Here is a 17,720-nt window from a genome sequence, read left to right on the forward strand (position 1 = left end):
TAATTTTAGACATGCAAAGCATGAATCCCACTGACTTTGGTGAACTACTGACTTTTTCTTTGTGCCGTAACATACCATTTTAAGGAGCTCGACAACTAACTGTCTTGATTTTTCATGCCAGTCGTTTGATATTTAGCTCTGTGTTATCCTGCTGGAAGCAGTCATCAGAAGATAGGTACTCTGTGGTGATTAAGGGATAGACATAGTGCAGCAATACTCAGGTAGGCTGTGGTATTTAAACAATGCTCAGTTAGTACTAAGAGGCCCGAAGTGTGCCAAGAAAATATCCCCCATATTATTACACTACCAGCAGTCTGACCTATAGATACAAGCCAGGATGTTTTCATGTTCATTTTGACCCTGAATATCAGAGCAGAAATCAAGACTCATCAGACCAGGCAACACTTTTTCAATCTTTTATTGTCCAATATTAGTGAGCCTGTGAGAACTATAGCCCCACTTTCCACTTCTTAGCTGACAGGAGTGGCACCGCGTGTGGTCTTCTGCTGCTATAGCTCATGCGTCAAGGTTGCACGTGTGAACATTCAAAGATGCTCTTCTGCAATGTTTTGTTGTAATAAGTGGTTGTTTTAGTTACTGTTGCCTCCCTGTTAGTTCAAAGCAGCCTGGCTATTCTCCTCTGACCTCTGGCATCAACCAGAGAACTGCTGTTCACTTTATTCTTTCTCTTTTTTCAACACGTGTAAACCCTAGAGATGGATGTGTGGGGAAAATCCCAGTAGATCAGCAGTTTGTGAAAAACTCAGACCAGCCCATCTGGCACCCTCAACCACACCATGTTCAAAGTCACCTTTCTTCCCGTCTGCACTTCAGCAGGTCGTCTCAACCATGCCTACATACTTAAATTCACTGAACTGCTGCCATGTGATATATTAGATAATTAGATATATTGATATACTGTGAACTTGATCAGGAAGTAGGTGGTGACTCTAGAATATGACAACAATAATATTTGCTTAAATTTGTGGAGAAATTGCTCAAACATTGGGGGAAAAAAACCCAGCGTGTACGTACATGTCCTCCAAAATCAACTACTGAGTATTATAATCAAAACAGCTGTCTGTCCCTGTTTTCTGGCTTAGAAGTGAGCCCTTTTAGCTCAGTTTATAATTGCCTTTGTATATGTGTGTGTACTAGTCTGGACTGCAGATTCACATGCACACAGTTAATGATACGTCGACACGTTTTTACGGATGAAAAACTGTGACTACATGACAGCAAGAATCTGAGCCAATGTTTGTTTATAGCAGCTCATCAAGCAAAAAGGAAACACCGCTTGTGTTAATGTACAATCTTTATTTTCCTGTGCTTTTCCTGTGCAACAAGGTACTTGGATTAGCGATGAAATTGACATTGGAAGAACACACATAAATGGAGAGTATAGACAGGTCTTTATTGCTTTCAGCTTTGAGAAATTGTCTTATAGAAAGCTGCTGCTGTAGTTTAGCTGATCTTCTCTAGAAAGTTGTTCCAGACTCTTTTCTTTTCTCTTTGAATGCAATTTTTGTTTCATTACTGTGGCTCAGTACAAGGATGTCAAGGATGAATACTTTAAATGCATCACTAATGGCTTTACAGTACTTCATGTCATGAAAGCCAGTATTGGTAATAGCCCATTTCCATGGTCTGATGTGCTATTTTGCTAATATATAGCTCCAATATCAGACTACCTTTAAAAACTCCCAGCTCTGCTGCGTCAACCACCACCCAATTTGTTTGGGATAAATGCAAGACCTTGAGCTAGAAATTGAACTTGCCATCCATGAGTAAACTGAACTGGCTGTGGGCTGCTATTAGACTTACTGAAGACATCTTCAAATGTAAATGAAATGCTGTGTGAGCATGATGGATTAATATGTATTTATGCATGGTTAGTGCAGGCACACAGGAATGAAGAATCACTTTGGTACTGCTCATTTTTATAGTCACCTCAGCACTTCACTTTAATATTATCATGACTTTCGAGAGTCTCTCTGTAACATTGTTTCAGTTCATTTCATGTCTACTTTTTTATGGTAATTTTATACAGAAGAGTAAATCCAAGGAAATCTGAAAAACATAAGGATCAGGCTGTACCTGCATTAGGACATAAAAGTGTATGTGTTTTAATGTCCTGGTTAATGCACCATTGGATCCAGCATTACAAGTAAAATGTTCCTGAAGTAAAGATACCTAAATACCACTTGAAAACAGACCTCCACTTTTCTCTTTTCGCATTCCAGCAGAGCAGAGTCATGCTGTGTGCTGCAGTGCTTTCTATCTACTGCATGAGCATAAGATGACACTTCTTCCATGAATAATGTCATCCCTTGTGGTTATTTTTCACTGCTTATGATCCACTCTGTACTCTCTCTCAGCATGGTAGGAGTGCCATCTAGAAACATTAGATCCTTGGCAGCACAATGAAAGATTATAAGACAAATGTGACGAAGAGTTAACACAAAAGGTCATGTAGATGAAGATTCTTAGGTCTTGCTTTTATGTTATAAATCTAAAAATAAAGCTTCGAAAGCACCGTAAACTTGTTCCAGAGGCTTTTATATAAGCCACTCTTTTGTCACAAGCTTAAAGTGTGTTTGTCTCTGGGTTTTTTCTCCTTCACATCAAATGTGTTGCTTTAAATTTGTGTTTCTTTTGTTCAGACCTATTTTCTAGTTTTTGACCCTGTCCTCTCAATTCAGTGACAAGCAGGGGCAGAAAATGGGATAGTAGGACAAAACTACTAAGATTTGTTCAAACAGATGAAAAGTGGCGAAAAAGCTTTAGGAAGAGTTTGATGCATTTTAAATCACTGCCAGCTGGACATGTCATCTGCTCATTGGCATGAGACAAAGTGTTCCTCTTCAATGGATTGAAAGCTCGGGTTGACATCCCAGCTCCCTGCAGGGACTCACACTTGTGCACCAGAGATGCAGTATGTGTGTGTGGATACACAAAAGTGGCCAAGCGCATATGGTTTTTCTTGTGCCACGCTGGTGTCTGTGTATTTGTGAGGTCCTGCTGCAATGAAGCAGAAGAATGTCCAATTTAAAGAAATCAGTAATTCCTGCATGTGTGATTGTGATCTGTGTTAACCTGTGATTTGCAGCATGGTGGTTATACTAGAAATTGTATAGTAATAAATAGAGATGCACAGAGTAAGAAACAGGGAAACAGACAATTGTAAGAAGCTTGAAAGTCAATATGTCCAAATATTGTTATTCTTCAGAACTTTCTTGGGCAATTCCTTCAGATCTGTTGTCATTGATTTTTTAAGTCCAGTTCTTTTGAAATTTGGCGTACCTCAGCTTTTTCTCACTATTTTGCTTCTTTAAGAATGGCTTCTTGACAGTTAGCCTTCCACCTCGACCATTTCTGATGAGGCTTTGGCTGATAATAGGTGGATCAACTGAAGGGCCAGATGCATCTCTCATGTTCTATGTCAGGTCTTTGCTGGATTTTTTCACAGTTTCTTAAGGACATGACTTTAAGATGGCGCTTCTTTTGTCCTCCACTTGCTCAGTTTCCTTCAATTTTTAAAAGAGATGATGCACACAGTGCTAAGCTATGCTAAGCTTTTGGCAAAGCTAACTTTGGGAATCACCTTGTTAGTATGAAAATACAATTTTATGCCTCTCAATTTGTGTTATGTTTGCCCTTTTTTGTAAATTCAGCTAATGAAATGCAAACAAATGATGGTGTTTTGCAACAAGCTGCCAGTAACAGTTCCTAAAGATATTTTTCTTTCTTTTTGCTAAATTAACTATTAGGTGTAGACACCGCACTGGTTCATCCCTTTAGTTAGGTTATTTTTCCTTTAAAAGCAATAAGCATTTCACTGCATATCGTACTGTGTTTGACTGTGTATGTGACAAATAAAATTAAAACAAAACAACAGCAGCAACAAATTACTCTGTAAAGGGTTGGGGGTTTGGGTCTGAAAATGAGTGAAAAAGTTGCCAATGTGCAGAGAAAAACCTAAAAGGATCTTCTGAAAGTCTGTAGAACTTTTGCTTAAGACAACTTTAAGAATTACAAGAAAGTGTGGCTGGAAAAGAAATAAGGGGGACCTCGCAACTTTTGCACAGCACAGTACTGGAAGTCAAAGTGTAGTTTACAGCTTTGCTGCAATGCTTTAACAAAGAATCACAAATTCCATCCAACAAACAACATTTTCTTTCCACACTATTCGCTTCTTCACTTTTATTGCTCCTTTTTGCCACCTGTGAAAAAGCAACACTCCAGTGGAGGGTTATATCCTTTTGCGTCTCTCATTCTGAGTCTGTCTGTTGAGGTGACTCACTGCATTATGATAAACATGGTCATAAACTGTAGAATGAACAGAGCATTGTACTAATGAAAGTACCAGTCTTTGCAGTAATGCTGTTACTTTCTGCTCCTCCCTTATTCACAAGGCATCACTATAGCAGGCAGCTCTGTATTTGTTTTTGTTTTTTGCTTTCCCTGATGTACTCCCAATGGGATTTGAATTTCCTCTTGGGATCCAGGGATCTTTTACTTGTTAGGGCAATGTATAAATGGCTACACTATGTCTTTGCAGTAATACTGTGACCAAAATGTGCATTGAATTTCTCAAGTACAGCTATACAAACTAAGACAGTATCATTTATGCCATCCTTCCTCCTCTTTTCACAGTCAACAAGCACAAGCCATGGATAGAAGCCTCTTATCATGGAGTGATCACAGAGAACATGGACACAGTGCTGCTGGACCCTCCGCTGGTAGCTCTAGACAAGGATGCCCCGGTGCCATATGCTGGTAGGAAATGCAAATGCAAAATAACAAACACATTAATATCTGTTGTACAGCAAAGTACACACATTTTAATAGAATACAGCATGTTTATATACGCACATAGTACACAGAGTGTTTCTCACACACACACACACACACACACACACAAATAGAGAAGACTTTGACGAGGACGCTTCAGTGCTGTGTGCAGGCAACTGTGGCAACTTCACACCCCAAGACAAAAACAGATGATCCACCAGTTCTCCGTACTCACTGTTTGTCATGGAGACTGAATTCCATTTATCACAGTTAGCAGTGTAAAACAAATGGCTTTCTTTTTAAAGAGAACAATTTTTTTCTTGCCGTTGTGCAGAATTACTTTACATGGCCCCAAAAAAAAAAAAAAATAAAGAGTTTCCCTTCTTTCTAACTCAACAGAAAACTTCTGGCCAGGATTGAGGAATTTAAATTCACAAACGCTTAGACCAAGGTATTCAAGCTTACGAAAATAGGTTTATTTTATTCTCTCACAGCCTCTTCGGTCTTCCTGTCAGGGATCTTTTCGTGGCTTCTGCTGAGGCAATTTTTTCCCATAAGCTGAAATGCCCCATTAACCTCAACAAAAGGTTGCTCTTAAATATTGAAACATATGAATATATCTCTCCTCAGCGTTTCATGATGACAATATTTATTTCAGAAGCAAAACAATGCTCTGTCATTTTCACTAGAACACTCACCTAGAATTTAAGCGGGGTTTACTTCACTGAATTAGCATTGTAGTAAACAGCATCTCAGCTCCAGTTTTATTTAAATTAAATTATAGCTATTTGTATTCCGCTATCATACATTTGCTTTAATCCCAGCCACTGCAGTATTTAATATTAATTAGTTTATTATATATTTACAAAGATTTTAATACCCTTAAGGTGTCTAGCATGTGCCCTTTAGCAATAACTGATTGCAGCATCTGCATTCACTTGAAAGTCTGGTTACTGAGTACTCACTGTAAGTTTTTACAGGGAAAAAAAAGTTCTCTGTGTTGTAGTGCAGTACAAATCTCCCGGGTAGCGTGAAAAACAACTAAGGAACAACCTTTGTTCAGTTTAACGTTTTATTGCGCTCGTGTTTGAAGTTCGAGCTGCCACACAAACCACAGTCTTTAACATAGACGTGGATGCTCTGGGTGTAGCACTCACATGTGACACATTTAATAATGATGGTGCAACATCATCATGAACCTCATCTCCAGATCGTAGTTTCTCGAGCTGATTATATCGCCTAACAAGAGCTAAAGTCAGGCAGGCGTTACACAGGTACAGCAGTGCTGACAGTGACAGGAAGAAAAGGGACAGAGAGCGCTGTTATAATTAGACAAAGTATTCTGAGACTCAAAGGCAAACGAAGAGGCTTTTGGCAGCTAACGCTTAACAGCTCATTATGGCGAAATGGCTGCTATTAATCCCAGAGCTGACAACCATGGAAAACTGATACTCAGCTACTTTTCTTCTTCTGTTCTCTTTTTTTTGTGTGTGTTTGTGCCAAAGCAATCTTTTCTGTTGCTTTCGGTGTTTCTCATGAGCTGTTCTGTAAATAATCGGTAAATACAGCTGACTGTAAAGAGTGTGAAATAGCTGAAATTCATTTTCAACAGCTTTTTATACTTAACAACGTTGTACATGTTGTGTAGTACTCTATGGTGTAACCCAAATGTTGTAGAATCTGCATTGCAAATGTACTGTATAGAGATTTAACGATCCCCTTGTGGGGGAAAGGAAGACTTAGTTTCACCTCAGAAGAAAACTCAGAATATATTTAGCAACAATAGCAACTACAGTCATATTTTATTCATTACAAGTGAAGACACTGAAGAAACCGCTTCCAGACATTGTTTCTGTCCACCAAAGCAGCCTTACAGTATTTTACAGCACATAACGTTCCCTGGTAACCAAATCCATGATGTGGTAAAGGTTTAATGACACCGTGACAAGTAGGCAAACAAAAGAGGAAATTAATTGTAATTGTTTTTCTCCATGATTAACATGTGGTTTGTTTACTTGAGAAGGGCAAGCTTTGTGAAATATTGCCCCAGAGGAAAACGCAGAGCTGTACACTGGCTGCTGACTGGTGATATTTCTCTCCCTGAATGTTTTTCATTGCATACGGTCTAATGAATGAAACCCATACAATAGCTACCAAGGAGACTGAAAAAATGGCCATAAAAGAGCAGCTCTGTCCCAATTTATCTCCCCTGGCAATTGCTACAGCTCACCCTGGGTTTTGCACACAATGCCCTCCTTTGGAGTTGAACTATTCTCTCAAATCTTTATCTCGATCTAGACCTTCATTTGTATCTTTCTCTCCACCCGGCGCCACATTCTTTCTCTCTCAATCCAGCTATCCTTCTTCCACTTCACTGTGTCGACGCTTTGCTCCTAGCAAGCCCATATACAGCCAGTCACTTGCGCATTATATACACTCTCATCAATCCTGGTTTCGTTTTACTGCTGAAAGGAGAGGGATATCCTTCTGGCTCCACATCATTTGCAATGTGGAAACACAAATGAAGATTGCTAGGTACTTTTCTTCTGTAATTCTTTATTTTTAATCATGCTGACTGTCTCACCTTCGCTTCTTACCCCATCTCACATGTTTAAACATCTGATTTTTTCTCTTTACCATTTCGTCTTTGGCTCTGTCCTGCCTTCGTCTGCAGCGCCACATTTCACTTTGATGTAAACTACCCACAGTGGGCCTAACTTGAACATTATACGCTGAGACAGGCATCCTGGAGATAAATTTGTTATTACTATGTGGCTTGATGGCATCCTGTACCCCCCACCCCCCACCCCACCCCACCCCGCTCCACCACCTACACGTCCCTTGAGCAAAGGTGTGTGGGTCGAGGAGTATGTGCTGATAGAGCGTTCTCAATCAAATTAGCATGAGGAATGGTGACAGTGGACTCTGGGGTGCAGCAAGCCAAGCAGACAGTTTCATTTGCCTACTCTTTATCTCAAGGCCACAGTCAACAGACACAGATTCTTACCATTCATCATGGCACCAGAATAATCTACTATGGTACATTGTTTCCACTGCAGGACACACACGGGGTAAAGGAGCACGAATTGTTTGAGAATGGGAGGCAAAGTGTGAATAGTCAGATGACAGAAAACAGAGAAGCCAGATGGACAATGACAGTGAGAGCAGGCTATCACAAGCAAACTATTTGTGCCAAAAAACATGTTTGATCATTCCCATTGGCTGCATTTGGACACTCATGGTTATTATTGGCAATTGTCACTTTAAGTTTACTGTGGTTGGTTTGTTTGTTTTTTTAAATATTGAATCAAATCATCATCTGTTTATTTCTCCTAATGAACTGTTTGTGTTTCATTTTCTGAGGCCAGTCTCTCTGACCGTTAAGTATCTTAAAAATATATCTGCATAAACAGAGAGGTTGATTTTGGTTTCATCTGTTCAAAGAATGTTTTTCCAGAACTGTGTTGGCTTTTTAGCAAAGTTCAATCTAGCTTTTCTATTCTTGAGGTTTTTGTGTAGCTTCTGCCTTGCAGAAAACTCCCTGTAGTTTCTCTTTATGGTACACTTGGATATTGATAGACCTAGCTCCTGCAGAGTGTTGTTAACTTGGTTGGCTGTTCTGGTTTCTCTTAAACCATGGAAATCATTCTGCGATGATCCACCACCGTTGTCTTCCATTTGCATTGCTGAATTCACCAGTGCTTTCTTTCTTTCTGTCTTTCTGTCTTTCTTTCTTTCTTTCTTTCTTTCTTTCTTTCTTTCTCAGGATGCACCAAACTGTAGATTTTGTCACTCCTAATATTGTATGTAGCACTTTCTCTGTTTTCTTTCTGTTTTTGCAGCTTAAGGGTGGCTTGTTTCTGTCATGGCTGTGTGCGGGCAGGCAGGAAAAAGGACCCAAAATGCAGACTCGTGGAGGTGGAGTTTAAACTCAAAGTCCACTGCTTTATTGTAGGCATAAATCAGGAAACGGAACAGAACGATGAGGGCATGAAACTGAACTACACAGGCCAGAATGAGGGTACGACGTGACGACGAGCAGGAGCAGACACAGACATTAAATACAAGAGGAAAGTAGGGCAAAGGGAAAACACCTGGAAGACACAGCTGACATCGATCAGCAGACAGGACAGGGAGAACACAACAGGTGAAAAAACAAATCTTGTTGTCCATGTTCCCTTTCATACATGATTCTTACTCAGGCGTGTGAGTGTATACATTTTTTTGTAATTTTAAGAAAAGTCCGTTTGTGAAGATTCAGCCCCCCTGTTCCCCCCTCAGTCTGTCTGTGTAAGTTCAGTTTCAGCTATTTATTGCTGTGTGAGCCATGGACGGTCCCCTTTAACCTCATTAATACTTTCCTTTGTACAGCAAAAATAATACCAGGATAATAACAGCCTATTGATGTGCTGCCTAATTGTATCACTGTTTGCAATACTTATCATCTGTTCCAAAACAACAGGAAAAGACTCTATTTCAAGCCAAGACAATTCTTGATCAGTTTGCCAAATCCAAAACTACATAAACCAAGTACCTGAAAGTAAGGCTGCACCTTGGTGACTAAAGCAGAGATGACAATTAAAAAGTGGAGCCCAACGAAGCACAAGCTAAGTGAAAATTTAAAGGTGGCGAGAAAAACAGAAATTGGAACAAGGAGGGAGAGAGGCAGGAAATGTGGGAGGGGAAAAAATGTGAGGTAAGAGAAGGAGATGAAAGACAGAAACAAAGATCCATCCAAGATGAGGATGTGAAGTATATGTGTGTGCGTGCGAAAATGAGACTGAGAGAATAGAAAGAGACGATGTGATGGATCATCAAAGGATAAGAGAGGATATTGAAGGCAAAGTCTGATCAAACCTGCAGGTGTCTGTTTCTCTAAGGACGAGAGGAACATATCACTTTGTCTGCCTCTCTCTCTCTCCCGTTCTCCCTCTTCCTTCTGTCTGTCCTCTTTGCCTTTGTGCGATGGTTAAATTTCTGCAGTGGGCGCTTAGTTGTGAGGTAACACCGAGGCAGGTCTGAAACATGAAACAGAACATCAAAGATTCTGCATTCTCTTCAGCTTTGACACCTACAAACCGGATTTCACTCTGCTGCAACCGCCATTAGCACACAGCATTATAAAAACTCATTTAATTCTGTCAGCACCGTGTCTGTTAGCTCCCTGCATAAGTAATCACAGAGCACACAAAGCCAAACTCACTAGCTGAGTTATTATGAAGTGAGTATTAATAAGTTAAAATTGTTGCTTATAGAAAGAAACCCACTGGGAATGTCACCTGTTATCTTGCATGTTTTTAATTGAAAATGTTTTAATTATCTAAACACAATAAGATATGCATGAGATAAGATGAGTAGTTATGCTTATCAGTCAAAATTTAACACTTTCACTGGAGCATAATGGAGCATTAGTGGTACAACTCCATAAAGTTTGTGTACTTTGTCGACACATAAACAAATCCACAGTGGAGGTGGAACTGTAGTATAGCTGTGCTACTTAATTTATGTCTTATAGGCTTAATTTGGCCCAAGAGCCATAAGTTGGCCCATCCAGCTGGTCTGCAGAGCATAATGTCTAATAAACACTAAACAAAACTGATTGAATGGCTTCCAGCTTTTTTTAATCATCTGTGAAGGCTTTTACATTTATTAAAATATGATACAGGCTCTGCAGTACAGGGTGGCACAGCGATGCAGAGGCTACTGTTACCTCACAGAAAGAAAATCCCAGGTTTGGGTTTGCTGGTTTCTCTGTGTGGAGTTTGCATGTTTTATCCCTCTGCCTGTGTCGATTCTCTGGGTACTCTGGTTTCCTTCCACAGTGTTAGGTAAACTGGTTATTCTGAATTGGCTGCAAGTGTGAATGCTTGATTTTGTTGTGTTAGCCCTGTTCAGAGACTTTGAGCATGAACAATCACCAGTAAATCCAATAAAGACATCCAAAGTTGTTGCTTTTAAGAAAATAGATGGATGGTTGGTTTCAGCAACTGAATGTACTAAAATATATGATTTGTTAGGCTTACTATCAAGGGATTCACTTATTGCACTTAATAGCTAATTTTAAAATATTTAAATATAAAACAATGAGTTATGGCTTTTATTAATTTTAACAGTAAATATTATTGAGTTTTTAAGGCATCCAATACTGTATTGATAGTTGGGGATTTTTAAATAGCACTAGCATTGCCGCCTGGCCTGCAGGTGATGTGTGGGTTTTTGTTCTCGTGTTTACAGGTGGTCATTTATTTTCAACTTGTAGCGTTTCATTGTCAGTGACCATAAAGGATGAAACTAACTCTTTCCTCTTTATGTCCCACCTGTGTTTAACTGTACTGCCCATTCTTGCGCTTGGTTATAAGACCTTTGGTTCCTGCCTACAGAATTTAAAGCTCAGCAGATGTAGTCTGTTTATGGTATGAGGCTGATTTCATCCTTGGTTTGTTTCAAGGAAAATGCAGCGTGTGTATCATAAACTCAAATCATCTTAAATGAGTAAATCATCTTAAATGCCCTGTTTCTGAAAAGATGCACTTATGATCTGGTACTACCCTTTTATCGGAAAACACTGACAAACAGTGAAAGAGTCCATTTATATCATGGGAAGTGCTATGTCTCTTCACTGTTGAAGGAAGCTAATTGGATCCATATAAGATGGTCATAGTAATTACACATCCAGTAATGCTCCACTGGAGCTCTGTCGTCAATGCATTGTCAAATTGCTCACGGCGTCAAGCAACCTCTTAGCCTCTGATTGATTTTACAAAGGACTCAGACCCTTCTATTATCACCCTATTACCCAATTTTTTTCTATTTTACACTGGATCTGTCTCTCAATTCTTGACACTATGCGATGATTTTCAATTTCCCGATTACTCTCCATTTCTTTTAGTGTGTGTGCGGCTGCCAAACTTGTAATGAGCTGAGGTTTTGAGTGTGTTTTTGTGTGTGCTTGTGTATATCTATGGGATGTGCTGCACCTGTGACAGCTTTTTTTAAATGTAGAATTGTTTCATTCATTCATTAAAGGGACAAATGTTGCTGCTTTTATATTCATGCCTTGAGGGGTCAGATAATTACCTGTAAAATAGACTGTACCATAAAAAACAGAAGAATTCATCAATGCACTGATTATCAGTCTGTGCTGAGCTGACTGCAACGTGTGTCTTAGCAATAGGAGACTGAAGGGCTTTCTATCTGGTATTCTGGTTATATGCTTATATAAAGGCAAGGTTGCTGAGTGCCCACATCAGCTTGCAGTTAAATCACCGTCTTGCAGCAACTACGTAACTATTTATTTAAAGTCAATGAGATTCTGGCTGGACTCTGAATGTAAGTAGTTTAGTGTGTGCAGACTGATTGTAGACTGAACCCATCGTATTGCCATTTTATCACCATTGTGGCAGACCTATTCCACGTCTTCAAAGCAACCATTTCAAAGTTTTGCAAAATTGCAAGTTCATTGCACACAGTCATTTTGGTTGTTCTACAGTCTCCAACAACTGCAGCTGTAGCATAAGTTTGTAGGATTATAAGATGTGTAAAAAAAAAGTCATAAAAAACATTGATTACATATACCTGTAGGTAATATAGTGTGGAAACAAACTCTTTAGATTGAAGGTTTTCACTCCACATTAGCTAAGACAGTGGTACATTTGACAAATACAGTGGTTTTACGTGACACTAAAAGTCTTTCCTCCTGTACTTTTGGCAGTAAAAACACATATTATGAACAAGATTCAGCATTATTGTTTTAGATCTTTGGCTCTTCCTCATGCTTTAGGGTGAATGACTGGATAACTTTATGCTGGAGCCTAAGAGCAAGCCTACTTATTTATTTATTTATTTATGTATTATTTTGTATCTTCCGCTGTACAGGGCCTGTAAGTTAAATGTTGAATTTTTGCCTGAAAATCCACATTTAGTTTCAGTATTTCAACCTCATATCATAGCCATCAGATATTTAAATATATTGATATCAAAGGCCGCTTTAAAAGGGTCATTTGGTGTGAAATTACAAATTCACTTAATAATTAAACTTCTCATAATCTTGAGTGATAAATCTTCTACAAGTATCCAAGTAAACCACACATGTCATTGGTAACACTGTAGCTGCTAATGAGCCGGGCTTAGAAAACTCTCCCTACTCACTAATAACCTATATCAAATTAATTTACGTATTGAATACTACGAACACAGCTCCACAAACTTACCCTGGTATTACTAGTCGAAGTATTGATGAAGGGGAAAAAGAGGAGAGACTTTTTCTTTAAATGACTTTGAATCTGTGAGGGGATGAGGATGTGTTGCTCACCGTTTTGTTTCCTAATGTTTTCTTGCCACCTTTTCAACACTTGAATATGCCTTCCTGGTACCATCTACAGTGAAGGGAAGCTCGTGAACGCTTGTTTACTGGCAGTATCTGTGTTTTTCATTGAGCCAGCAATGTGTGGAGGAGGAAGGCAGTGTTGAGATGTGCTGCCTCTCTTGTCAAAATGACAGCTGAAAAATCTGCTCTTCAAGCATGGAGCACTGACCCATGGTCCTGGTGTGAGCTGAAATTGCTTAATGAAATGGGCAGTGAATAGCAGCTGAAACTAATCCAGTAATTCTTTGTGTTCCCTGGCTCTGGCCCCTGCTCTCTCTCTTTCTGACAGTGGTTTGACAGGGCTTCAGAAACCTGACAGGCCAATTAGAGAGCAATTTGCATATCTTCCTCACTCCATTTGCCTTGTTCATGCGACCATAAAATAGGATAATCTGGCTTTTAGACCTGTGTACAATATCAGAATTAGTCAGACTAACTTTATCCTCCATCATCCATGACCCCTACACCCTCCTAACGCCATCCCACCTCTCTTTTGTTGTAAACCACTTAAACCTCTGTTGTTCTGTCACCTGTTCTTGCAATAATCTGGATAATGACCAAGATAAATATGAGACGGAAGGAATGAAATAATGAGAAAACAAATTGCCATTTGTTGACTCGCTTTAACTGGAGATGTTGATGTTGTTGCCTATTTTTTAAAGAAATCCTTCTGTTACAGTTTATATTTGTATGTACTGTTACAAGACCAACCACCACCTGCATATAAACACTCTCTTAAGGAACTGGTAGGCTGTGGTTATGGTCAGAATGAGTCAACACTATATAAAATACTTGATTCCCTAAAACTTAACTCTATGATTAAAAATTATGATAATAAATCAAGTGTAAATCTACTGAATTAGAAATATTTGAATGTACTTCTACTTAGAGTCTGACTCATTTGTTGGTGGTCTGACATTATTGCCAAAGTTTAACAATTTGCCAGTTACCGTTTTTGCAATAGTAATCCCTTACTTTATTCGTTACCTGAAAAAAGTAATTGGATTACAGTAACGCGTTACTGCCCATCTCTGACTATCAGTATCAGTCTTAAAAGTCAGTTAGACTCCACTTCTGTATTTGACGCTGTTCAATTCCATGTTTTATTCTGGTAGTCACAGAAATGTAATTCGCATATTTTGCTCTCTTTGGTTGACCTTGCTGAGTGCTGCTCCTGCTATTTCATTAAAAGTCCATGTAATAGGCTAATTGAATATTTTGGGGGACACAGGCACAGAGTGCTTGAATTTGCATCTTGTCTAAATGACATAAGACTAATTATGGAAGTAATTTTATATTTATATGAAATAAATTCTCCCCTGTCCAGTTTAAGATGGGTATGAACTGGAGTGCTTGGATAAATACAAGCATCAACAGAGAATCTGTGCCTATATTACACATGATGTTATCATGTGATAACATCATGTGTCGTGTTTTGAATTGATTAAAAATGCATTATTTGATACCTGTGCAAAACAACAACAACAACAACAACAATGACATAAGCATATATGATGAGAATGGAGGAACACAAGTACTTCAATATCCAGGACAATATATGAGTACAGAACCACAGAAAAAATATCCTCTGTTGTTTGTGAATCTGACAAGATTCACTGAAGTAGTCTGACATTTAATCATTTTATTAGATTAGATTTATTAGATCATCTATTATTTTTATTGAATTACATTTTTAATCATTTTAATTTAATGTTTTAATAAAACTTATACATGCCAATGCTACACTATTGTTTGGCTAATTCATGCTGTTGGAACAGCATGAATTAGCCGTGATTCAGACATACTTAATCACAATGAAAAAAAGATTTTAAAAAAATATATGTGATAGATGTTGTATATATGGTAAAAATTGGTCTTTTTAGCCTTTCGGTAGGTTCTTGCTAGACAACATTACAGCTTATAATATGCCACATATAATGCAACTTTTGTGGCTATTAATGACATGCCACTGTAATGCAATTAAAACAATAGGATGCTTTTATAAAGTGTTGTAGTGGCACAAATGCTAAGAATGGCACATTTTAACCCATTGCTAAGTGATGTCATTATAATATCTCAAATAGTTAAGAACTTTCAGGGGCCTCGGATGTACCTGTGTGCCAGGTTTGGTGGTTCAAGTCCTCATAGTCTAGGTCTAGGATGAGATTGCAGACAAATAAACAAACACAAAGACAGACAAACAGAACGAGATTTGTGGTGTATATATTAAGATATATAGTGCATATAGTAAGATTAACTGCAGATCCATCCAGTAAGCTCACATTTGCAGGAATAAAAGTTATCAAGTTTAATTAGTGGAGCTTATTTCTCAGCAACATTTGTCCCTTTAATAAATTGTCAGCCTGTCAGTTGACAACTTTTGTCATGACCTCAGCTGCAATGTAAGAGCTATAAAGAACCATCATACAAGTCAGTCTTTCCGAAGTTCTTGGATTTCCAGAGTTTTGTAATTGTAAAAAAAAAAAAAGAGAGAAATATTAGAAATAATACATATACAAATACATATATTTGTGCCTTGCTTTTTCAGGCTGTCCTATCCCTGTACATTGTTATATCTAACAATTCTCCCTTTCATGTTTTTATGTTTTAAAATCTTTTAACGGAGAGTAGAGCAAAATCATTTGAGGGTGTAAACAGTCTAAGACTCCCTGTTTACTGCCAGTTAGCTTTGGGTTTGCTGCTATTCACTAAATTAGATTCCATCCTCACGGTCCAATACACACACACACACACACACACACACACACACACACACACACACACACACACACACACACACTACCTTAAGGCTGATGTGTACTTCTGCACACGGGTCTCAAGGGTCAATTATGGCAGTGTAATGATTGTAATTTGCTAATTTTCAGCCCATTATCCAGTTTTATGTCTCATGCAGTGGGTTGTAATTTAGTGAAGGAGCAATGACTGCTTTGGCCGTTGGTTGATAGATGATAGTCAGCACTAGAAAAGGGGAGCTCTGTCATTAATAGTGCCTAGGAATGAGCTGTCATGTCACCACCAAGCCCACACACAGGGACGGAGCAGAGGACAAGAGGAGAGACTGCCCTTGCCGCATTGCCTTTGGTTGCTGTGAGCTTATACTGTATTTTTTACCTTATGGATAAACTGAAAGCTGTAAACAAAATTCAGAATTTCACACTTGAACCAAGTGAGTCAGTGTTATTTGTCCCATCCAGTCAAAAATGCAGTTATGTCATTCAAATATCTTTTCTTTCTTTTTTTTTGTTGACGAATGTGCCCACTTTCCCCCCACTACCCTTGCTAATTTTTGCTATTTTTGCCCATTGTGTTTTTCACACATGTTGACATTCGGTCCACAGCACAGGGCTAAATCATCTCTGAAGTGGTCGCACAGGATCTGACAGCTGAGCAAGTAAAATACGATTTTTGTGCATCTTTGCATGGCACCATGGCTTCTATCTGCTGTTAGGAGAAAAGGGAGGAGAACCCACTTTTTCCAGAAGTGCCAGAACGTTTGAAAGGCAATTTCAAACAAGTGACAGAGTAATGGATGAGGGCAGCGGCGGCCATCAGTCAAGTGCTGCACAAAGCTAAGTCAGAGTTCCAGCTAACATATACTTATAACTACTCTCCTACCTCTGCACTACCTGCAAATGACTCAATTTCCCTCCCTGTTGTTGGAAATGACTTTGAAAAAATGTGCAAAATCCAAATACCTTCCATGAAGATGCTAAGTATTTCAGAAATCCTTTGGCAATGTCACTTGGCCACTGAATTAATGCCAGGTAGTTTGTGTATGTATTGATGTTATGACGTGCTCATGAAGCAAATATTTTGGAGTGATTATTGACATTTTCTCACTAACATGATCTTAGTGCATGCATATATGGCTGTATTTTGTCTATGACTTTCTCAATGGGACGAGATAGGGTCAGGAGATGCACAAACATTATCACACATACAGCATTTATTAACATGTTTTTCAGAAAGATTTTTTAATAAATCCCAGTTCTTTGGATTTTCCTCTATATTATGGTCATTTTCATTTTACATCTCCTTCACATAACTTTACACTCGCCAGAATTTGAATCCTCGATGGAATTTGTTTCGACTCACCACTAAAAACAGAATGAAGAAATTGAAAAGCACCAAAGGTCTGTATGAGTATCGAATAATAATGATTTGTGACTGCTGTTTCAGTTTAAATTCTAAACAGACCAATTAAAGAATAATAATAAGACACAGTGTTCTTATTATTATTTTTAAAAAGTACCGTATTACATAATGCAGCATTTTACTTAATCACTTGCCAAAGAAAGTAATTTGTTACCAAATGTGGCAAAAGTACAGACTTTCTTTACGTAAGCAGAAGTACAGACACCTGGGTTAAAAAATACTCCAGTAAAAGTACTGAAGCAACTTTTTTTACCCAAGTAAAAGTGAAAAAGTACAGACTCTGAATTGTACTCAAAGTAAGAAAGGAAAAAGTTGCTCCTCGAAGGATGTTTCTCATAACAATTTTACAATTAAATTTTCACAGACCACGTAAAGTTACAGAGTA

At 38.5% G+C, this 17,720-nt stretch overlaps 1 protein-coding gene across 1 annotated transcript in view; it reads left to right on the plus strand.

Annotated features, from left to right (window-relative positions):
• The window catches only part of clstn2a (calsyntenin 2a), a 161,939-nt gene that overhangs the window by 76,308 nt on the left and 67,911 nt on the right, over positions 1 to 17,720 (plus strand). Inside the window, exon 2 of the mRNA XM_085389303.1 lies at positions 4,657 to 4,779. Within this exon, the coding sequence (XP_085245429.1) occupies positions 4,657 to 4,779 (123 nt within the window). The remainder of the gene's footprint in view (positions 1 to 4,656; positions 4,780 to 17,720) is intronic.

Source organism: Rhamphochromis longiceps, linkage group LG18, assembly GCF_057381845.1.
Source record: "Rhamphochromis longiceps isolate RC_006_pf linkage group LG18, R_longiceps_female_GT1.1, whole genome shotgun sequence".
In the NCBI taxonomy this organism is placed as follows: domain Eukaryota; kingdom Metazoa; phylum Chordata; class Actinopteri; order Cichliformes; family Cichlidae; genus Rhamphochromis; species Rhamphochromis longiceps.